The 24,106-nt window shown below is 31.8% G+C and overlaps 4 protein-coding genes across 4 annotated transcripts; all 4 read left to right on the plus strand.

Moving 5' to 3' along the window:
- The first annotated feature begins 734 nt into the window (after window positions 1-734).
- LOC107940105 (uncharacterized membrane protein At1g75140) lies at window positions 735-4,200 on the plus strand. The gene is made up of 4 exons (XM_016873531.2): window positions 735-3,007; window positions 3,115-3,252; window positions 3,454-3,619; window positions 3,794-4,200. Exon 1 carries the CDS (start codon window positions 879-881, stop codon window positions 2,724-2,726), a length of 1,848 nt encoding a protein of 615 aa, XP_016729020.1. The 5' UTR covers window positions 735-878; the 3' UTR covers window positions 2,727-3,007; window positions 3,115-3,252; window positions 3,454-3,619; window positions 3,794-4,200.
- Window positions 4,201-8,573: 4,373 nt separating this feature from the next.
- On the plus strand, window positions 8,574-10,966 carry LOC107940083 (zinc finger protein GAI-ASSOCIATED FACTOR 1). The gene is made up of 4 exons (XM_016873503.2): window positions 8,574-8,984; window positions 9,076-9,478; window positions 9,573-9,718; window positions 10,330-10,966. Exons 1-4 carry the CDS (start codon window positions 8,903-8,905, stop codon window positions 10,839-10,841), a joined length of 1,143 nt encoding a protein of 380 aa, XP_016728992.1. The 5' UTR covers window positions 8,574-8,902; the 3' UTR covers window positions 10,842-10,966.
- A 6,639-nt stretch (window positions 10,967-17,605) lies between these two features.
- LOC107940084 (G-type lectin S-receptor-like serine/threonine-protein kinase LECRK3) lies at window positions 17,606-18,862 on the plus strand. Its single transcript, XM_016873505.2, has one exon. It carries the CDS (start codon window positions 17,606-17,608, stop codon window positions 18,860-18,862), a length of 1,257 nt encoding a protein of 418 aa, XP_016728994.2.
- A 21-nt stretch (window positions 18,863-18,883) lies between these two features.
- Window positions 18,884-20,152, plus strand: LOC107940085 (G-type lectin S-receptor-like serine/threonine-protein kinase LECRK4). The gene has a single exon (XM_016873506.2). It carries the CDS (start codon window positions 18,891-18,893, stop codon window positions 19,941-19,943), a length of 1,053 nt encoding a protein of 350 aa, XP_016728995.2. The 5' UTR covers window positions 18,884-18,890; the 3' UTR covers window positions 19,944-20,152.
- Window positions 20,153-24,106: the final 3,954 nt, after the last annotated feature.

Raw genomic sequence — 24,106 nt, forward strand, 5'->3', positions numbered from 1 at the left:
AAGATTGTTTTTTTTTTTCAAAATCCTCAAAAGATTTTTTATTACCAAAAAACCGTGATCTTTTATCTCCAAATTCCTTGCCTTAACCTCTAGAGGGTGTTCAGACCGAAATAATATTAATCGAATTAATTAATTTTTTAAAATTTTTAACTGTTAATTAAATTGAAAATTTTTTAAAAAAAATTAACTGAACTGAAATTTTTTGGTTAATTTTGTCGATTAAATGAATTAATCAAAAATTATATGTTTTTTTATTTTTGGTTAAAAATAAACCGAATTACCCAAATTAACTGAATTGAATCACTAAATAATTTAAAACATTACATAAGTCTTTGAATTTTATTTTTATTTATTAAATTATTTGTTTAGACTTTTAGACTTTAGTTTTAGTTTTAGAATTTTATTTTTATTTATTAAATTATTTATGATTTTTATGATTGGGTTGAGTTGGGTAATTAGGTTGGGTTGGATACTTGGATTTGGATTGGGCTTAAGTGAATAGTAGACCTATTTATATATTATAATTTTATTTATTAATTTTTTCGGTTAAACCAAAAAAATTCGGTTAACTAAAAAATTAAAAAAAATTTAATCAACCCTCAATTAAAAAAAATCGATTAACCAACCAATTAACCAAATTCGATGAATTAACCGGATGTTTTCGATTTTACCCCAATTTTACACAGCCCTACAAACTGTCTCATAATGTCTAAAACCATTAAAAAACCCAAGTCAAAAAGTTGCTTACTAACAGTTTCCCCACATCAAATTTAACATTAAAATTATCATTATATCCAAAAACACACACACTTAAGATCTGGGTTTATCTAGAATCATTGAATCAACACTACCTTCAATCAATATTTTGTTCCTTTCCAATGGCAAATCCCCACAAATCCAGGTTCTTTCTTTTCTTCTTCCTCATTTGTCATTTCATTTTCATTTCTACACCTTTTCCCACTGTTTTAGCAAACTCTAAGCACGAATTTAATGATCCCCATGAAGTTTTATTGCACAAACTTGAAGAATTGGTGAAGAATCTTAGTGAAGTAGTTTCTAGATTAGAAACGAAGGTTTTAAAGGAATCTTCAAAAATTGATGATGGGGTTGGAATTAAAGATGAAATTAGTTTAATAAAATATGATGGTAGGATGAAAAATCAAGGAGATGAGGAAAAAAAGAAGGGTGTTTCGGTTACGAAATACAGTCCGTTTTGGTCTGAGAGGTTTCGGTTTATGTCGGCTTTGAAATTAGGGTCCGCCGCGACGTGTATTAACATCTTGCCGTTTCGTGATTATGAGGGATTTAGTAAGTATGTTGGTGTTGGAGATGAAAGAGGAAGGGTTTATGTGTTTTTAAGGAATGGGGATGTTGTAGTCGAGTTTTATACCGAATGTGAATCGCCGGTTGTAGCGATGGTTTCATATATGTCTGTTTATAAGAATGAGAGTTTTGTTGTTACGGGGCATCGAAATGGTGCGATTTTGATGCATAAGGTTTATGAGAGATTGAATGGAGAAGAGTTGAGTTCACTTGTAATGGAAACGGTTGGTAAATTTGTGGAAGGAAACCGGTTACCGATAACTACATTGGAAGTTCATCATGTTGGGAGAATGAGGTATATTTTGTGTACCGATCTTAGTGGGAAAATCCAAGTTTTTAGAGAAGAAGGAACGCTTTATGGTTCCGCCATGCCAAGAAGTAGGCCACTTGTGTTCTTAAAGCAAAGGCTTTTGTTTTTAACAGAGACAGGTGCTGGGTCATTGGATTTACGGAATATGAGAATTAAGGAATCAGAATGTGAAGGGTTGAATCATTCTCTTGCTCGGAATTATGTTTTTGATGCAACAGAACGGTCTAAAGCTTACGGTTTTACATCCGATGGTGATTTGATTCATGTTCTGTTGTTGGGTGATATTATGAACTTTAAGTGCCGGGTTAGGTCCAAGAAAAAATTGGAAATAAAGGAGCCTCTTGCATTTCAAGCTATTAAAGGATACTTGATTATTGTCAATACTGAAAAGGTTTTTGTGTTTAACGTTTCTACCCCGCATTACGTTCGAGCCGGTGTGCCACGGCTTCTTTTTTCTGCCTCTTTGGATGAGATCAAGTCATCGTTTTTAACTTACCAAGTGATGGATACAAATAAAGAGAGAGTACAAGTGATGCCCGTAATAGCCAGTGATCGTGAATCACTAATTGTTCTTGGACTTGGAGGCGAGTATGTGGGGATGTATCGGTCTAACCTTCCGGTTCTTAAAGGGGAATCTAATACAATGCTATGGACCAGCCCGGTGTTGTTTTTCATACTTTTCTTATTCGGGGCATGGCAATTCTTTGCAAAGAAGAAAGAGGCATTCACTTCATGGGGAACCGATGATCCTTTTAGCTCCTCATCAGCTACAAATAGTGCCCCATTAGGATCTAACACTGGTGAGAGGCCATTTATAGATTCTTCTTCACGAAGTTCCGATATGGTTGACTTAAGAAGCAGCGGTCTTCGAGGTCGACGCTATGCATCTCCTTCTCGGTATCCAAGTGGAGCTACTACCACTTCTTTCAGGCGGAATTCTGCTGATCCAATCTCTAGACCTGCTCCCGTTGATCCAAATTATCGAGCTGCTCCGGAACTAAATTATAGGGGTTCAACCCTTGAACCAACCGGCTTTTCTAAACGAAGAGAGAGTTTATTCGTGAACCCCCAAGCCACGGATGACAAAAGTTAAAACTCTTACAAAAGGAAGGGTTCTTTTAGATTCTTTTGGCTGTTCATAAAGATATTATGAAGCCATTTGAACCTGCCATGTTGTAATTTTAGTTTTTTTTATAACTTAAAACAATAATAAATGAAAGAATTTTAAGCTCGATCCTTTTTGAAGGAGACTTTTGAAAACCATTTTGTCCTTGATGATTCTTTGATTTTGTTTTAGTAGGTTTTTATAATTCTTTTAATTTGATTTTTGGAAGCTCGGATCAGTTCATGCGGCTATTCATAAGTGTTTAACAGGTCAGTTTTCGGATTTGAATCTTAAGATATGTTTTTAGCTTGTATTTTATTAAGGGAAAAGTTTATTCGTACCAACTTATTCATTACCAATGCATTTTTTCTTGCAGGCTTCTTATACATGACCCTGATCAGCAGTTAGGCGCAAATGGATCAAATGAGGTTGTACTTCACTATTGAAACTCGAAAGGGCATTTGTGTTACTGTAATTTCAGTGGCTGTTTTCGTAAAGCAGAGCGTTCTTATGGGTACGAGCACATGCTTTCTTTAACTCGGTTAACCCGGATAGTCTTTGCATTGCCTATTATGTGTTGTATTTGAAGATGGCTTTTTATTGCTCTGTTTAGTGCTTCATAGTCGATAACCGTTTCCCTTTGATTATACTGTACACGCTCAAATACTTCTACGAGTATTGATACGGAAATTTCTTGCCTTTTATGGCTGTATAGGTCCCAGTATACAACTCCAAAGACCACTCCATTCGCTTTTTGAGAGAGACATAGGAGAATGGCTGGAACCATCCATTCTACGTTTTAACTGCTTGTAGGGCTACCTTTATATTGACACTCATTTTATACCGACACTCGTGACTTGGACTCAAATACCGGAATCAAGGTAATTCGCAAACTCAAGGCCCGTGCCTTCTGCTTGTGAATCTGATTGACTCTTAAATCAATCTTGGGATTTTCCCGTTTCTTTTTCTTGATGTCATATGTTGTGGTCTCATAATTCATATATATGTTGGAAGCTGTGGTTGCTTATAAACACGAGCTCGTTGTTCTATTGCAGAGTTTGTTGACATGCTTTTACAATCCAAGAAGGATCCGGCCAAGTGCACTGTATAGGTTTACAGCCATTAATTCGAATCCATTGTCGATTCAGTGCCAAAGGTAATCTTTCCATGAACCCGTGTTCTTGTCGATTTTCCTTTCTCGTCGAAAAATTATCAATGAAAAGAAAGAAATAATAGGGTTACAAAACTGTTCGTAACAAGGACTTTCATTGTTACATTTTTTACTCAGTTTTGGCTTCTGAGTGTCGGATGTGTCCGACATGTACCCGAACATGCATATGGTTAATTTTGTAGTTGTAGCCAATAGGGCTAAGAAAATAAAATCGAGTAACTAAAAATTGACTCGAATTGTGGTGATTGGATGGTTTTGGGAATATACAATTAGTCACTCAATTATTAGCAATTAGCCACTCAATTATTAGCGTGCTCATGAGTAATAGTGAGTCGACATAACATTACACTTGTGATAATATGTTTGGTAATCAAATTTTGAAAATAGTATGCCTTAATGAATTTAACAATTACCGTTTGGTCTGGTTATGACCGAAATTTTAAAATTCGAAAAGTAAAGGTACTATAAATAATTAAATTATAAAAACTAAGTCTACAATTTATGCATAATACAGGGACTAAAAATAGAATTTATCTTGGAGTTTTGCAATAATCCCAACTAGAAACCTCTTTTGAAATGTATCATATTGTAATCATACTTTGCTTTGGATTGCACATGCATGCCACTTTAAAAGTCCTAATACATCATTATCCTCGATAATTTGTGGATTATGACTAAAATTACATTGCCCCCACTTCTTTACCATAATAATAATAACAAAAAGAAAACTTTTTTATGAATATTTATATTTAAAAGGTAAAATATTATAGAGGTCTTTATAGTAGGAGTCAAATTTTATTTTGCTCACTCTATTAGAAAACCAGGTAAATTAGTCTCTATAAGTTAGATCAAAGAGTAAACTGATCATTCTGTTAGAAATTTATTCATTTCTGTAGTTAAAAGCTAGCCCCTGTGCATCAGAATAAAGTATATATGTTATGTGTAATTGTTTGATTATTCCATCAGTTTTTAACAGTCAAAATGGATGAATCTTTTAACAGAAAATATCAATTTGCTCTTTGATTTAACGTACAGAGATCAATTTGTCATTTTATGAGTAAATGAGGTAAAATGCAATTTGACTTCTAGTACAGGAGTATTTATAGTATTTTTACCTCTTTAAAGATAATATATCTGTATTACTTTTAACAAATTAAATAATGTCAATCAACTCTTTATTTTATGGTAAAGTTGAAAATTATAAAAATGTGAGGTCTTTCTAAATTTTTTAAGAAAGTGAGTCATTATTTAGTTCCATATTTTTTGGTATTTTTTTGTATTTTATGGTGGATATTTGAGATCTGTAGTTATTTCTTTTAAGAATGTTCTCTTGGTTTGCCCCTCAATTTTTGGATTCTTGCATTTCTCCCTTGAATTTTTTTAAAAAAATTTAATTAACCCATTAATTTTTGAAAATTTTAATTAATTTTGTTTTTGAAATTGTCATTAATCTCACAATTTTTTTTAAAAAAATTAATATTAATCCCCAGTTTTTTTTTAAATTCACGTTAAACTCGTAAAATTTTTGGAAATTTTAATTAGGCCTTTAAAACTTAGTCCTAAGATCTGTCATTACTCTTTAAAATTCAAATTTACATCCTCATTATAAGAATACAATGTGCTTTACTAATGCATTTAATATTAATATTTAGTTTAAATTTGATAATAATTGATTTCGATTAAAACTATAAAAATAATTAATTAAAAATAAATTAATTAGTAAATTATAGACAATGCGGCTTTCAGTAAAAAGTTGACATATCAAACCAATAATAATACTAATAATAAATTTAATTTAAATTTTTGTATAATTCAAAAATAAAAATATTAATATAAAAATATTAAAATTTTAATGAGGTTATTAATATAACAATCTACGTATAATTCAAAAATAAAAATATTTAAAAATAAAAAAATTTTAAAAAAAGTTTATAAAACCTTTTCGAAAATGTAATCATGTTAATAGTATAAATTATCACGTGAGTTACTAAGTCAATGTCATTAAAATTTTAATAGTTCAATCAATTTTTCTGTCAAAAAAAAGAAATAATTTGATTAAATTTTAAAAGTTGAAGGCTAAAATGAAAAAAAAAAGAAAAAAAATAAAGGTTACAATGATAAAATGAATAAACATTAGGGACTAAAATTAAATTTACACACGTGTTTGCCTTAAACACATAATGCATGTTGAAATTTAAATCCCTCGTCATTTTGCAAAAACCGGGTGCCCTTTTTGCCTTTTATATCACAGTATAACATAGGTTTACTTTTATTTATTCGTTGTATCGAGGATTTTGGTTTTGTGAGTTTATATGATATTAGTGGAAGACAAAATATGGGGATAAAATTGCGTATTGACATATAGAAGAAATTCATCGATTTTTAACAGGCTACACTTTAAAGCTTTTTCTTAAGAGAAAGTCTGACTTCTCCTTGATAAGATCAAAACTTCTCTACAAATTTGGCCACGTTTCTCATTGACCCTCCACCTTATTTTAAATCAGGTGACATGATCATGTCTGTTGCTAACTCGTCTAGGTATCAATAGAATGGTAAAAAGTATATTTATACGTATATTTATTTTTTAAATAGGAAAATAATATGTTTCATCACATTTAAACTCACGTCTTTTTGTATTGGTAACAATGGTGATGCTAACTGAGTTAAGACTCAATATGCGATATCAAGTTTTTATTTATATATATATTTTATTTTCTGAAAAACGAGAAATTAAATTATAATAATAAAAGTCTACAAACTTAGGGTCAGTTCTTCATTACTTTTAAAAAGTACTATGAAAAAGTGTTTTTGAAAAGTTTAGTTTAAAATTTGAGTGTTTAGCATTGCTGTCAAAAAGTACTTTTGAGAAATAAAATATCCATTTTAGACATATTATTATCAAGTAACAAATATGTATTTAAATAATATTTAAATTAGTTAATATTATTATATTTTAGTAAGAATATAAAAAAATTATTATAACTTGTTAATATTTTAATATATGAAATATAAATTTTAAATAATTTTAAGCAATAAATATTAATTATTTATAAAATTTAATTAGAATATATAAACTATATTTTAAATATTTAAATATAATCATTAAATATTTGTAATTAGTATTTTAAAAAATATTTTTTATTTTTAATTAATGATTTCAATACATTTATAATTAAGCACCAAGAAAAAAAAGTATTATGTTATTAGAGAGGTAAAAAAGTAATTAAGTATTAAAAATACTTTTGAGAGAGAAAAAATTAAAAACTTCAGCCAAAAACAACTTATTCTAAATAACTCTTCTTTTAAAACTACTTTTAGAATCAAAAATATTTTTTTTAAGTAACGAACCATCGCTTTTACTATAATAATATTTGATTGCATAGTTGATCAAAACACATGTGGGATTGTGTCAGAAAAGTCCAAAATGTCAGCCATCAAGTACGTTGAAAATTTTATTTTTAAAGGGGTCTAATTGACTTTTGGGACGAAACCCAAAGAAGGATCACAAACTATTATGCAGGGGGAATTTAACTAAACGACAACCACCGTCAAGTCGCGATTTCTCCAGATAAATTTAGAAAGCAGGAAAAGTTGACACGTGGCGATCAGATTTGGGAAACCCCCCACGTTGAAGCATAGCTGAGTTTAGCGTTGGTCTAATTCTTATTTTAGTCCGACTACTATGCTAGGATTTGATATTTAATCCTATTATTTAATTTTGCATAATTCAATCCCTTTATTCTTATACTGTTATTAATAGGTCTATTTTCTATTTAGTAAGAGGAGGAGAGATTGGATTATCTAGATTTAAATATTAGATTTTGCTGAGTGTTTTAGAGTTTATCATCTTCAGATGGGTTAAACTATGTATTTATATAATACGGATACTGTTCATAAATGTGACATCATGGGTAGGTTACCATGCATGTCGAGACATACCCTAATCTAGGCTTATCACATGTTAATACAGCATTGGTTCACCTTTATGATGGTACGAACCTACATAATGTGGTCTCATAAAATTATACGATGTGGGTTCACCTATATAATGGTGCGAAGCTACATCATGTGGTCTCATAGAAGCGTATGTGAACTCAAAGGGAAAACTGTGTAGAGTTTGGGTCAGGACCCAATCGGATAACGGATCAATAATAGTATCATAACAAATCTCATGTTATTAAGAAGGTTAAAGTGTAATTTTATCATTATATTAATATATCATTTCATAAAATTTTAAGGGGTTAAATTACAAATCTTCCATTTATAAGGGGCTAAGGACATTTCGTAGCCCTTTGCCTTCGTCCGTAACTTAATACAAGATTTATGCTTTTGTCCTTCCAAAAAAAATTTAGTTTTATTTTTACCCCTTTAACAAAAATTCTCTGAAAATTTAGTTAATCCGATTCGACTAATAATAAATTTACTTGTCAATCGAGTAATTAAAATTGTTTAAAAAAGTTTTATGTCATCACTTTAACGTTATCAACTAACAATATCATCGATATGGATCTGCTAATAACATTATAAAATCAAAAGAACAAAATAAAGTAAAAAAAATAGAATGCCGGGACTAAAATCATAATTAAACAGTTATTGTAAAATCTGGCGCCACTTCAACTACTTTCCTTTTTAAGTAATAATTTGCTTCTCTTTTACTTCAACGCCTCTCTGTAATTACTGACACCTATGGAGCCGCCATTTGAGACTCTCCTCGTGCTCTTCCCTTAGTTGAAAATCATGAACTTTCATTCAATTACCTTCATTAAATCATTATTTTTCTAGTGTCTATCATTTTCCTCGTGGAAAGTGAAATTTAACAATCATACCGTTGAAAAACTTGAAAATCCAAGCCAACATTTGCGGTGAACTGTTGTTTTGAAACCCACGAGAAACTGGGTTTTCATTTCTTTAAGCTTAAAAGAAATTCTGGGTTGTTTTTTATTGGCCATTTTGAGTATAGAAAAACATGGCAAAGTTTGAAAATTAGTCATCAATGGCGGTTTCTCTCATTGAAGCATTTCAACAGACAGATGGTGTACAATCGAAGAAGAAAAGAAATCTCCCTGGAATGCCAGGTGAAATTAAATAAACAAAAACACCCGATGTTTAAATTTCCATATATCTTCTTTCTTTGAATCATCTTTTTGAATTTTTGAATTATTTTAGATCCTGAAGCTGAGGTAATATCACTATCACCAAAATCCTTACTAGCCACCAACCGTTTCATTTGCGAGATTTGCAACAAAGGCTTTCAACGTGACCAAAACCTTCAACTCCACCGCCGTGGACATAACTTACCGTGGAAGCTCCGGCAAAGAACCGACGGCAACGAAACACGAAAGAAACGGGTCTACGTTTGCCCAGAAACGAGCTGCGTACACCATAACGCGGCTCGCGCCTTGGGCGATCTTACCGGCATAAAGAAACACTATTGCAGAAAGCACTGCGAGAAGAAATGGAGGTGCGAGCGGTGCTCTAAAACGTACGCCGTTAAGTCCGATTGGACGGCCCATTTAAAGAGTTGTGGCACCAAAGAATATAAATGCAATTGTGGCACTGTTTTTTCGAGGTATCGATGCGTTATTTTCATTTCATAATTGAATTGTACGAACTTATGATGATGATGGTGGTGGTGGTGGTGGTGGTGGTGGTGTTTGTTGTAGGAGGGATAGTTTCTATACGCATAGAGCATTTTGTGATGCTTTGGCTGAGGAAAACGCCAGGGCTCAAGCGGCGACTTTTTCACCGCCGCCGTTAACACAGTCGACTACGACTATGGTTTCGCCGGGATTGTCAACTCAGAGTTCAGGTCAAATTTTTGTTATCTTATTTTATATGCGTACTTTAATCATTACATGCAGGGTTTCTACTAACGCATACATCGAAATTGAGATAACAGATTGGGTTAATATATCATTTGGTATTTGAGTTTAGTTTTACTATTCAATTTGGTACTTAAGTTTGTTTTAATTTGGTACTTAAGTTTGGCTTCAATGTTCAATCTAGTACCTAGACCAAACGATATCATGTGGCTTGATGAATATTTGACACGTGTTCTAGTAAGAAACATAGATAATTGGGACAAAAAAGAAAAGCTCAAGTACCAAATTGAACAATGAAACCAAACTTAAGTATTTTTCTAAGACAAAAAGACCTAGTATCAAATTAAACATTGAAATCAAAATCAGGCACCAAGTAGTATATTAACACTTGTTTTTTTAACATTAGCATTTTATTGAGTCGCCGAAGATAATTAACAGTGTTAACAATATGGACTAACCAATAATTTTATAAAAGGAAGAGGATCAGATTTGCGTAATTAAAATACAAAGATTAAATTCATAATTTCAGCATAGTAAAGGGACCAAAATCAGAATTTTACTTTTGTTCCCTTATTCCACTCCATATATGCTTATACAGAAATGCTTGAAATTCCAATGGGACTTTCACCACCAGATCCACCACCGCCAACCACCAGCATCTCTGCTTCAAACGGCGACGTTTTAGTTACCATATTTGCATCAACACCACCCTTAGAGACCACATCTCTTTCTCTTTCCTCCCCTCTCTACCTCTCCAACAATAGCTCCTCCTCCATCTTCACTGCACCGTCACTTCAACCAGCCATGTCCGCCACCGCGTTGCTACAGAAGGCAGCCCAAATGGGTGCGGCGGCGACATCGAGCCCTTCACTACTTCGTGGTCTAAGCTTTGCAGTACCATCATCATCATCGACAACACCCTCTACGGGACACAAGCCTACGTCGACGCTTGATCTTCTAGGGCTTGGCATTTGCGGAGGCGGAGGCGGAGGCCGCGGTGGAACTTCAAATGGATTATCTGCTTTGTTCACTCAATTTGGAGGTGGCTTCAATGGTGAACCAGCTGCTACGACGTCGTATGGTGCACCCAATAGCTCATCGTTGCTTTAGAGGTACAATTTTAATTTTGAAAAGATTTCGGAGATCCGTACAGTTTCAATATCGGTTTGTATTAATATGCATTCTACAAAATTTTGATATTTTAAATTAATTTTAATATATTTTTTTGTTCTTTATCATACTTTTTTTATATTAATATAAAAAATAAAATATTAATAAAGTTATCATTTGAGTCTTAGCTCGATTGACATGAGTATTATTGTTAATGTAGAAAGATTTGAGTTCGAGTGTGTTGAAAGTCATTATCTTCCTATTTATGGGTTAAGAAGAGATTATGAATAATTCTAAGTATATTTTAAATTAATCATTGATCTTCGAAATATTCTAATTAAATCCTTAAACTATCGATATTGTTAAATTACGTTATTGCCTTTAATATATATTATTAACCCAAATCCAAACATAATTATTGAGTCAAGCTCGAGCTTAAATATAAAAATTGGCAAACAAGCTTAATCGAGGTTGAGTAGCTCGGTTTTATCTTGAATAGAGCTCGAGCTTAGAAATATATGTTCGATCAAGCTTGAGACATGTATCGAGCTCTGAATTTCGAGTCAAGCTCACTGCATGATTGCACCCCTATGTTAGATCCCGTTTATATCTAACATGAATCATAATTTTAAACATGTGGATCAAATTATAAATACGCATATTTATATGAACAATTTGGATCTAACTGTTAAAAACAGTGTAAATAATTTTATATTTGTATAAAATATCGTAATATTTTTTGTTCGGATAACAAATTAAATTAAAATATAATAAAACAAGTAAATTGGTAATTATTGGACCATGCACTTAAAACTCCATTTGTTTGCATTTCTTTTTCTTGGAATCTAATTTGTTTATGCTTACCAGTAGCCTGACTCTTAGTGCATTTGTTTGCTGTCTGAATGTCAATTCATTTAGGCTGTTTTTGTGTATTTTTGTTCGGGTATAAATGAGATACTGATATTCATAAATTATTTGAGTTCAATTTGAAAAGAGTTTGAATTCAATTCGGTAATTATCGAGTTTAGCTTGATGCATCAATCGAGCCAAATTCAAGTTTAGTAATAATTTGTTCAATTAAATTAATCAAATTAATTGAATCATGAACCAGGAGCGACGCCGGGGGGTTGGCGGGGACCTTGCCCCACTAAAATGGGAAATTTTGACTTTTGACCCTTTACAATTTATAAAATTTTAAGTTGGTATAGGTAAAATTACACTTTGACCCCCAAAATGACAAAATTTTGATTTGATCCTTTACTTTTGGGATTAATATGTATAGATATAATGAACTTAATTAGTGGGATATTTGTGCTTTGACTAATGTATATATTTGGTGTTTTGAACATACATATCTGCCTATGATTATTTTTAATGTATATGTTGTGTGGTTGGAATTGAATCGATTCGGTTGGTTAGATCGGAAATTGGTTAAAAATATCATTTTTAAAATTTTTTAAACACTTAGTTAAAAAGATCATTAGTGTATAGTAATACTATGAATGAACCAATATTGAATATTGGTAATAATATTAGCAAAAGAACGTTCTTCTGTGTTTCCAGACATGCCGAGCTCCACATATTCTTGTAGGGGATCGATTCTGTAAAAGATGGGATCAGTAAACGGGAATTCTTCGAAATTCAATTTTTATGAGATCGTTAATATTGTACCAAATATATTTTTAGAGCATATTGAATCAGTATAGTACCAAAAATCTTGTGTTTTAAAAGTTAAATTTTTTTATATATTTTTAAAATTATTAATTTAATTTGACCACTGATCAAGTTAAAAAAACCTTAACGATTAGTATGGGGAACTACATTGTTACTATAATGGCTTTTTTAGAACGCCAATGCGATACAAACATCAATGGATACACGGCATAAGTCATCCAAACGTTGCTTTACACTACAATTAAGAGAAGAAAAAAAGGAGAGGGAAAAAAAAGTTGTCTCGAGTTTGAACTGTAATGGCCTGAATTTTTAGGGGTGTCGGAATGGTGATTTGAGATCACTAAATCCGAAAAATGAGTAGAAAATATTATTAATTTAGTGAGTATAAGTTAAATGTGAAGTTAGGAAAATTTTTGAAATAGTGAATAGTGCACTAGAAATAAATATTAAAATAATTAGAATAAAAAACGAGGTATCGAGACCTCAAAGATTTTAAACCAAGCCATAAATATTTTTATAAATATTTATGGAGTGTTAAAAATTTAGAATTAAAGTTTCGTCAAGAAATTTTAAAGTTCCGATAATTAATTGAACAAAAAATACTAAATTGTAACAAATGAAAAATTATGAGAAATGATTAAATAGCTTAAATGATAAAAGAAAGAGGGCTTAAAAGGGAAATAGACCCAAGGTCTATTTGGGCTGGACGGCAAATGCATGAAATCAGCAAGAAAATAAGGAGAATTAATGGAAAAATTGGAATATTGCAAAATTTACTTAATAAAGCTAGGATCAAAGTGGAATTATCTAGATTTCTCTTTATTTTTATGCATTCTCATCAGCAAAAACACCATCGAAGGGTTTCCTTAAGCTGGTTCTTCATATATTTACTACAAGTAAGTTCAATTCTTGATTATTTCTTGAAATTTTTGTGTTTTTGTGACTTTTACAACTAGGCCCACTTGTTGAATTCATTAGTTTTTGATTCTATGAAAGAAATTGAAAGTTGATATGAATATGTGCTGGAAGTATATGATGATTTAGGATGAAATTAGAGCTTTAAATTGTTTATATGCCGATTTTATTGAAAGAATTGAATAGAAAGTGAATGTTTGGGACCTAATAGTAAAAGAGTTTGAAGTTAGAGTTTTATGTGGAAATTCTGAATTTCAATAGTTGTGAAATAAATTATAATGTCTAGCTAAAGTACTAATTGTGAAAAATTAGCTTAATTGAGGGGTTAATTAAACAAGGACTGAATTGTATGAACTGTGAAATTTGGGGCAAAATGGAAATCAACATTTTGCACTAAAATAGTTTTGGACAACAGCATTAGTCCAACTTTGAAAGATCACCAAAAATTGTGGGAATCGAATTAGAGGATCAATAAAATATGAAATTAAAGCTTATTAAGTCTAGTTTATTATAGAAGAAATGGTGTAAGCAATGGAATTGTAAATCATGAGATATAATAAATTTTGTGAGACAATGTCAGAATGATTTCAGGTTCCCCTATTCTGAATTTGGAAAATCATAAAAAATTGAATAAAAAATTATTAGGGGCTTAAATTTATATATTTAAAATCCTGAATGAGTCTATTTTCAAGAGAAACAAACAGGAACATCATCCGAATCCCGTACGAGGAGATAATTAATTTTTAATGAAGAAGGGTCAGAACTGTCAGACAGCAGAACAGTGGTGACTTTAAAGAATAAACTGTACTTATTGGCTAAACAAAAAATTCTAAAACTTTTATGGTAAGAAGATATGTGAGTCTAGTTTCATGGAAAATTAGCGGATCCTAATTTGGAGTTCTGTAGCTAAAGATAAAAATAATTTAGTAACTATGACACGGATGGACAACATTGAATATACATAAGTAAATAGTGAAATTATAGATAATGTTGCTTATAAGCGGGTTATAAACATTAAAGATGTGAAATAGAGTGAAGGTGAAGTCAATACCGATAAGTGAATGATTTTACAATGATAGATCAAGAACCCGAAGCAAGTCGAGGAAAAGAAAAAGTAGCTGATTAGTCCCTGAACTTTCACAAATTCTGCAAATCGACTCGGGTAAGTTCATATGGCTGAAATTTAATGGTTAAATGTTAATTTCATGAATTATATAATGTATGATGAGATATATTTGTTGATGAATTGAGAATAAAATAACAATGAGAAAACTGAATAAATGATCAAATTGAGCGGAACGTCGAATTTGAGTACTTCTGATCAGTAACCAGTGACAAGATCTGATCAGTGACAAGTGACAAGTGATAAGTGTGACCCGTGTAAGACCGTGGCAGGGCTATGGCTTCGGAAAGTGATAAGTGATCATACGCAAGACCATAGTTATACTATGGCAAAGTGGAAGTGAAGTACTCAATTTTCTGTAATCGTTTCTTAATTTGATTAAGGATGGTAAGTGACAAATGGACCCAAAAAAATTATAGTAAATGGATAAGTAGTAGTGAGTTTATACTAGGGGACTCACCAGTGATTGTGGTTGACAGGTAAATTTAGTAATGGTGTATAATGTATAAGTGTATGAATGTTTGGTAAGATTTATGTTTTATGCCTATGAACTTACTAAGTTTCTATAAGCTTACTTGAGTGTATTCGATGTCACTTGTAGATTGACGTGAAAATATACGGAGGATCCGATCAACACTGAGGATCACACTATCCAGATTATCTCCGGTAGCTTTTGTAAATTTCCTTTTTGATTTATATGGCATGTATATAGTTTGATGATTATATAAATGCCAAAACTTGTTTAATGAATATGTATTAAAATAAAGAGTGATGAATATGCTAAATGGTATAATTATAATAGAAGTATGATTTGATATCAAATTGATTGAAATGGATTGGTTGGTTTGGATTAGTCTCGGTTTTAAAAAGTTGCAGGGAATGTTGGATATTTATAAAGGGATTATATTGAGTTCATATAAAAAAGAAATTTGAGATTTTGCGAAAAATTTCCTATGGTTTCGATTAAATCCCGGTTTGGTCCCGAAGTATGTTTTGAGCTTTGGAGACCCATCTAAAGGACGTCATGACATGTTTTAGTAAATGAATAGTAATTAACTCGTAATAACAGAAAATTAATTTAGTAAAATCCGGTAATGCCTCGTACCCTATTCCGACGATGAATACGGGTAGGGGGTGTTACATGAACTTATGACCAAAGTTTTCAGAATCAGATCAACGATCAAATTGGTCTAGTTATTAATTTCATTGATTTGTATAGTTTGATTAAATAAATTATTGAAAAGTTTAAAATAAAAATAAAAATTCCTATTCAACCTGTGTTTTGCCTAGTTCAACCAATTTGTACCCATTCCCATGTCAACTAGTCTAATAACTTTTTTTCGGACCGGTGATCAATTGCTTAGGCTACCAATTCGTTGGTCCAATCAATTCAATTAAATAAATCATTAAAGATAAAACAAAATAAATCCATTCAACCAGTTCAATTGGTTTTTTGCCTGGTATTACTGATCTGTACTGGTTCCCAATTCAATCAGTCTAATAAATTTCTTTTGATCGGTGGTCAAATTGTTCAGTCCACTAGTTTACTGTTCCACTCAATTCGATTAAATAAATAATAAAATACATTAAAAATAAATATCCGATTCAACCACCCAATTCAATCAATTTTTTATTCGATTTAACTGATCCATATCGATCCTCAAATCAACCAATCTAATAACTTCATTCGTTACATCTTAATCAAACATCATTTTTGTTTTTAAATTTAAATCTCGTTATATGTTTTTATTATATCTGCTTTTTTTATACAATTCTAAAATTACCTATAGTCCCTTTTCAACTCTTAAATAGGAAGACTCGAACTTATATCTTTTTATACTGAAAATAATATCGATGCAAATTGTGCTATTCAAATATACTTTTCTATAAGAACCGAAGACTTGAAAAAAGGGCAGTAGGTTAATTGACAATAAATTAGTAACGTTGGTTTTCCGTTAACTTAGTACAGTCAACCAAAGAAAAAGACCGTAGAAAAGTCCTTAATCGTGAAACTCAAGGCGTGTACTTTGTTCAATCTTTTATATGCTTTTCTCTTCTTAGACCAGGAATTTTAACGACTTAAAAAGACTTTGAAAGTTCAAATTCTATTATTAGTCCTAGTAAATTATGGATTTAATCCTTATTTTATTTTTTTATCAATTTTAGTCTTTATATTTTTCGTATTTTAAAATTTCAGTCCTGACTTAAATTGCAGCCTTTACATCGACTAGGTAAAAATTCTACTATTAGTCTTGTTCTATGCATAAACGGTGGATTGAAATTCCAGTAATGGTTAAAAACAACCGTCACTAAATCCAATAACTAAAAATGTGGCTTTTTTGTGTGTGTGAATATTACGTGAAAATAACAATCAGGCATAACGTTGCACATATAATAATATAATTGGTGCATAATATTTTCAAAACAGTAAAATATAACGATTATTGTTTGGCCAAGACTAGAATTTTAAAATTAAAAAAGTGAAGGTAAAAAACAAGGGTTAAATATCAAATTTATATACGAACTTTGATCCAATATGTAATTTAATACATGAGTATTGATTTAGTGCATTTATACGTATGAAACTTGAATTGTGGTTTATATATATATATATATATATATGAAACTTTAATTTTGATTCAATTGTAAACTTTGATTTTGATTTAATTGTATACATTTTAAAAAATGAATACAAATAATTATTTTTATATTGGATTAATATAATTATTTGTGTATGTAATATATTAACATAAAATGATGCTAATTCGATAATGTTATTAGTGGTTCGTGAAAGTTAATCAAATTAAATTTTCATGTATATAATCACATAAAAATAATGTTCATGCATCAAATTGTACATTGCATCAAAATTCATGTATGATTTTAATATTTATCTCATCTAAAAAAAAGTTTAAGTACAAGGACTAAACCGATAATTTAGACTAATCCTCCTAATGCACTATTGACAAGGGATCGCATTTACATTTTTTCCTTACAAGCACAGAAAAAAAAAAGGAAAGAAAAAGAAAAACAAGCTTTATCTTCCACTTTAATGGCGTTTCTTGTTCTTCTTCTTCTTTTAAATTTTGTACTTAATGCAACAAATGCTCAATCAACAAGCTCTATTATCAAACCAGGTTCTTCTCTTTCACCCATTAATAATCCATATTTGCTATCGCCGTCCGGCCAGTTCGCTTTCGGTTTCTACCGATACAAAAACGGCTACTCCGTAGGAATATGGTTCGAAAACATCCAGCAGAAAACAATTGTATGGACGGATAACCGAGATGCCTCGCCGTACCCTAGCGATGTCACATTGGTTTTAACCACCGAAGGTACCCTTATTGTTCGACCAAAGCAAGGTCAAGACGTACTCATTGCCGATACTAGTAGTGATGACGTGTCACGGTTAGCAACTTCGGCCTCGATGCTCGATTCGGGTAACTTTGTTTTGTTGAATTCGAGTGGTGGCATCGTATGGAAGAGTTTTGATTTCCCGACCGATACCATTTTACCAGGACAACGTCTAGCGGTGACCGGTAAGCTCGTTTCGAGTGTTGCCGTGTCGGATCATGGTAGCGGAAAATTTCTAATTCTTATGCAAACTGATGGGAATTTGGTTCAATACCCTGTTGGAGCAGTGGAACTTGGTGCTGGTTATTGGGATACTGAAACATTTAATGCTGGAAATGGTGTGAACTTGAATCTTGATGGTAATGGTCACCTATATTTGTTAAATGATACCGGGTTCAACATCAAAAGTATTAATACGAACTATGTTAATGCCTCGGGTAAGTCCGTGTATCGTGCAACAATCGATACGGATGGTATATTTCGATTGTACTCACATAGTTCTAACCGATTTGATGATTGGTACACCGAATGGTCATCCTCTAATGATAGATGTAATCCTTTGGGCTTGTGCGGTGAGAATAGTTATTGTGTTATGATGGATGAGGAACCCGTTTGTCAATGTCCTTTTCATTTCGATTTTATCAATGAGAAGCGACAGGAATTGGGTTGCCGAAAGAACTATAGTTTAGTTGCTTGTGACACAAGAAATGACCAAACTTTTGATTTTCTTGAGGTGAACGATGTGTCTTGGAAAGATGATGCGTATTTGAGTCTCTCGTCGAAGACAAAGAACAGTTGTAGGGACGAGTGTTATCGAGATTGTAGTTGCGAAGCTGCTGTCTTCAAGAACGAGTTGTGCAAAATGATGAAGTTGCCCGTTACGGTTTGGGAGGAGAGGATTAAGTGGTCAAGTTACCACATTTTTAAAGATTGGAGGAGAACTTGCTGGTGTTGAGACAAGGAAAAGGAAAAGGAAGCTAAGAATGGATATGTTAATCATTAGTGTTGCCATGGCATGCTTGACGCTTGGGTTTCTAGTTGTAGCAACGATCGGCGTTCGAAAGCATCGTGCTCATGTTCGAAAATACAAGCGTGTTTTGCGTTTGGTAAACAATCGAGTTGCTGAAGATGTTGCCTTGAAATCATTTTCCTTCGAGGAGCTTAAAGATGCAACCAACAATTTTGTGGACGTGATCGGTAAAGGAGCTTACGGGACGGTTTTCAAAGGGGTGATATTCGATGGCGAAAGAACAGTAGCCGTCAAGAGACTGGAAAAAGTGGTGGCCGAAGGTGAAAGAGATTTCCTGAATGAAATGAAAGCCATCGGGAAAACACATCACAAGAACCTCGTTCGATTGCTCGGTTATTGCTACGACGGGACTAATAGGCTTCTGGTTTACGAGTACATGAAAAACGGTTCTCTTGCAGATTTTCTTTTCAAATCGAGATTAAAGGTAAATTGGGAAGGAAGAGTCGAAGTAGTATTGAGTATAGCGAGAGGACTTTGTTACTTGCATGAAGAATGCGAGACTCAGATTATCCATTGCGATATCAAACCCGAAAACATCCTAATGGACGACAAAGGGTACGCGAAAATTGCAGATTTTGGATTAGCCAAGATATTGATGCCTAACCAATCTAGGACATACACTGAAATCCGAGGGACGAGGGGATACGTTGCCCCAGAGTGGCATCGAAACTTACCAATAACCGTGAAAGCCGATGTTTATAGCTTCGGAATAATGCTGTTCGAGATCATTTGTTGTAGAAGGAGTGTGGAAGCGGATGTTCCGGAAAACGAACAAGTTCTTGCATACTCGGCACATGATTGTTTCAAGGCTAATGAAGTGGAGAAGCTGGTGCAAAATGAATTTGTGGAGAAGAGTAAATTGGAGAAGATGGTTAAGGTCGGATTATGGTGCACCCAAGATGAAGCATCGTGTCGACCGTCGATGAAAAAGGTTATCTTGATGCTAGAAGGGACGGTTAATATACCCGATCCTCCACTCCTTAGCTCCTTTGTTAGTTCTCCTTAGATCATGTTTGTGTCACAAGTTAAGACTTTAACTTTGCCAAGCGTAAAAACCATAGTATCCATGCTTATATAGTTGTGAATTACACTAATGAATCACACCAGGTATATACATATTTATATATGTATATATTATCAGCCTGATGAAATTTACAGTGTAATCAATAAATTTTTCTATAATATTAGAACAGAGGAAGATGTTTAGATTTTGAATCTTGAATTTATTGAATCCTTCTTAAGAGGTAAGAATATATCTTCAGTTAATTCGGTTTTTATATATCAAGAATCTAATGAACTAACTAAACTAATAAAATTGAATTAACCAAACTGAGTTGAATGATATTATCTTCCTATTTATGGGTGAGGAAGATATTATAAATAATTCTAAGCATATTTTAAATTAATCATTGATCTTCGAAATATTCTAATTAAATCTTTAAACTATCGCTATTGTTTAATTACGTTATTGCCTTTAATATATATTATTAACCCAAATCCAAACATAATTATTGAGTCAAGCTTGAACTTAAGAACAAAAATTGGCAAACAAGCTTAATCGAGCTTGAGTAGCTCGGTTTTATCTTGAATAGAGCTCGAGCTTAGAAATAGATGTTTGATCGAGCTAGAGGCAAGTATCGAGCTCTAAATTTCGAGTCAAGCTCACTGCTTGATTTCACCCCTATGTCAGATCCCATTTTAGATTCAATATGAATTATAATTTTAAACATGTGGATTAAATTATAAATACGTGTATTTATATGAACAATTTGGATCTAATTGTTAAAAACAGTGTAAATAATTTTATATTTGTATAAAATATCGTAATATTTTTTGTTCGGATAACAAATTAAATTAAAATATAATAAAACAAGTCAATTGGTAATTATTTGACCATGCACTTAAAATTCCATTTGTTTGCAGTTCTTTTTCTTGGAATCTGATTTGTTTATGCTTACCAGTAGCCTGACTCTTTGTGCATTTGTTTGCTGTCTGAATGCCAATTCGTTTAGGCTGTTTTTGTGTTCTTTTGTTCGGGTGTAAATGAGATACTGGTATTCGTAAATTTTTTGAGTTCAATTTGAAAAGAATTTGAATTCAATTCGGTAATTATCGAGTTTAGCTTGAGGTATCAATCGAGATTTCAAGTTTAGTAATAATTTGTTCAATTAGATTAATCAAATTAATTGAATCATGAACCAGGGGCGACGCCGGGGGGTTGGCAGGGGCCTTGCCCCCCTAAAATGGGAAATTTTGACTTTTGACCCTTTACAATTTATAAAATTTTAAGTTAGTATAGGTAAAATTACACTTTGACGCCCAAAATGACAAAATTTTGATTTAATCCTTTACTTTTGGGATTAATATGTATATATAATGAACTTAATTAGTGGGATATTTGTGCTTTGACTAGTGTATATATTTGGTGTTTTGAACATACATATCTGCCTATGATTATTTTTGATGTATATGTTTTGTGGTTGGAATTGAATCGATTCGGTTGGTTGGATCGGAAATTGGTTAAAAATATCATTTTTAAATTTTTAAAAAAAATATTTTTTAAAAATAATTTTTATAGGTATCCGATCACACTTAGTTAAAAAGATCATTAGTGTATAGTAATACTATGAACGAACTAATATTGAATATTGGTAATAATATTAGCAAAAGAAAGTTCTTCTGTGTTTCCAGACATGCCGAGCTCCACGAATTCTTGTAGGGGATCAATTCTATAAAAGATGGGATCAGTAAATGGGAATTCATCGAAATTCAATTTTTATGAGATCGTTAATATTGTACCAAATGTATTTTTAGAGTATATCGAATCAGTATAGTACCAAAAATCTTGTGTTTTAAAAGTTAAAAATTTTCATATATTTTTAAATTATTAATCTAATTTGACCACTGATCAAGTTAAAAAAACCTTAACGATTAGGATGGGGAACTACATTGTTACTATAATGGCTTTTTTAGAACGCCAATGCGATACAAACATCAATGGATCATAAGTCATCCAAATTTTGCTTTACACTACAATTAAGAGAAGAAAAAAAGGAGAGGGAAAAAAAAGGTTGTCTCGAGTTTGAACTGTAATGGCCAGAATTTTTAGGGTGTCAGAATGGTGATTTGAGATCACTAAATCCGGTAAATGAGTAGAAAATATTATTAATTTAGTGAATATAAGTTAAATGTGAAGTTAGGAAAATTTTTGAAATAGTGAATAGTGCACTAGAAATAAATATTAAAATAATTAGAATAAAAAACTAGGTATCGAGACCTCGAAGATTTTAAACCGAGCCATAAATATTTTTATAAATATTTATGGAGTGTTAAAAAGTTAGTATTAAAGTTTCATCTAGAAATTTTAAAGTTCCGATAATTAATTGAACAAAAAGGAGTAAATTGTAACAAATGAAAAATTATGGGAAATGATTAAATAGCTTAAATGATAAAAGAAAGAGGGCTTAAAAGGAAAATAGACCCAAGGTCTATTTGGGCTGGACGGCAAAGGCATGAAATCAACAAGAAAATAAGGAGAATTAAGGGCAAAATTGGAATATTGCAAAATTTACTTAATAAAGCTAGGATCAAAGTGGCATTATCTAGATTTCTCTTTATTTTTCTGCATTCTCATCAGCAAAAACACCATAGAAGGGTTTCTTTAAGCTGGTTTTTCATATTTTTATTGCAAGTAAGTTCAATTCTTGATTATTTCTTGAAATTTTTGTGTTTTTGTTACTTTTACAACTTGGCCCACTTGTTGAATTCATTAGTTTTTGATTCTATGAAAGAAATTAAAAGTTAATATGAATATGTGCTGGAAGTATATGATGATTTAGGATGAAATTAGAGATTTAAATTGTTTATATGCCGATTTTTTTGAAAGAATTGAATAGAAAGTGAATGTTTGGGACCTAATAGTAAAAGATTTTGAAGTTAGGGTTTTATATGAAAATTCTAAATTTCAATAGTTGTGAAATAACTTATAATGTCTAGGTAAAGTACTAATTGTGAAAAATTAGCTTAATTGAGGGGTTAATTGAGCAATGACTGATTTGTATGAACTATGAAATTTGGAGCAAAATAGAAATCAACATTTTGCACTAAAACAGTTTTGGACAACAGCAGTAGTCTTGAATAAAAATAATTAGGGGCTTAAATTTATATATTTAAAATAATGAATGAGACTATTTTCGAGAGAAAAACGGAAATATCATCCGAATCTCATACGATGAGATAATTCATTTTTAGTGAAGAAGGGTCAGAACTGTCAGACAACAGAACAAAGGTGATTTTAAAGAATAAACTGTACTTATTGGATAAACCAAAAATTCTGAAAATTTTATGGTAAGAAGATATGTGAGTCTAGTTTCAGGGAAAATTAGGCGGATCCTAATTTGGAGTTCTGTAGCTCAAGATAAAAAAAATTTAGTGACTATGACATGGATGGGCAACATTGAATATACATAAGTAAATAGTGAAATTATAGATAATATTACTTATAAGCGGGTTATAAACATTAAGGATGTGAAATAGAGTGAAGGTGAAGTCAATACTGATAAGTGAATGATTTTGTAATGATAGATCGAGAACCCGAAGCAAGTCGAGGAAAAGAAAAAGTAGCTGATTAGTCCTTAAACTTTCACAAATTTTGCAAATCGACCCAGGTAAGTTCATATGGCTGAAATTTAATGATTAAATGTTAATTTTATGAATTATATAATGTATGATGAGATATATTTGTTGATGAATTGAGAATAAAATAACAATGCTAAAACCGAATAAATGATCAAATTGAGCAGAATGTCAGATTTGAGTACTTCTGATCAGTAACAAGTGACAAGTGATAAGTGGTAACTTTAGCTACACTTATTTGATCAGTGACAAGTGACAAGTGATAAGTGTGATCCGTGTAAGACTGTGGCAGGGCTATGGCTTCGGAAAGTGATAAGTGATCATACGCAAGGCCATAGTTATACTATGGCAAAGTGGAAGTGAAGTACTCAATTTTTCGTAACCATTCCCTAATTTGATTAATGATGGTAAGTGACAAATGGGCCCAAAAGAATTATAGTAAATGGATAAGTAGTAGTGAGTTTATACCAAGGGACTCACTAGTGTTTATGGTTGAGAGGTAAACTTAGTAATAGTGTATAATGTATAAGTGTA

This window comes from Gossypium hirsutum, chromosome D06 (assembly GCF_007990345.1).
Source record: "Gossypium hirsutum isolate 1008001.06 chromosome D06, Gossypium_hirsutum_v2.1, whole genome shotgun sequence".
Lineage (NCBI taxonomy): Eukaryota > Viridiplantae > Streptophyta > Magnoliopsida > Malvales > Malvaceae > Gossypium > Gossypium hirsutum.

Bases quoted from the DNA above. Each gene is read 5' to 3' on its own strand.
- LOC107940083 (XM_016873503.2), top strand. From the start codon at position 8,903: ATGGCGGTTTCTCTCATTGAAGCATTTCAACAGACAGATGGTGTACAA. The intron at 8,985-9,075 runs GTGAAATTAAAT...GAATTATTTTAG, and splicing joins AAATCTCCCTGGAATGCCAG to ATCCTGAAGCTGAGGTAATA. The intron at 9,479-9,572 runs GTATCGATGCGT...TGTTTGTTGTAG, and splicing joins TGTGGCACTGTTTTTTCGAG to GAGGGATAGTTTCTATACGC.
- LOC107940084 (XM_016873505.2), top strand. From the start codon at position 17,606: ATGGCGTTTCTTGTTCTTCTTCTTCTTTTAAATTTTGTACTTAATGCA.
- LOC107940105 (XM_016873531.2), top strand. From the start codon at position 879: ATGGCAAATCCCCACAAATCCAGGTTCTTTCTTTTCTTCTTCCTCATT.
- LOC107940085 (XM_016873506.2), top strand. From the start codon at position 18,891: ATGGATATGTTAATCATTAGTGTTGCCATGGCATGCTTGACGCTTGGG.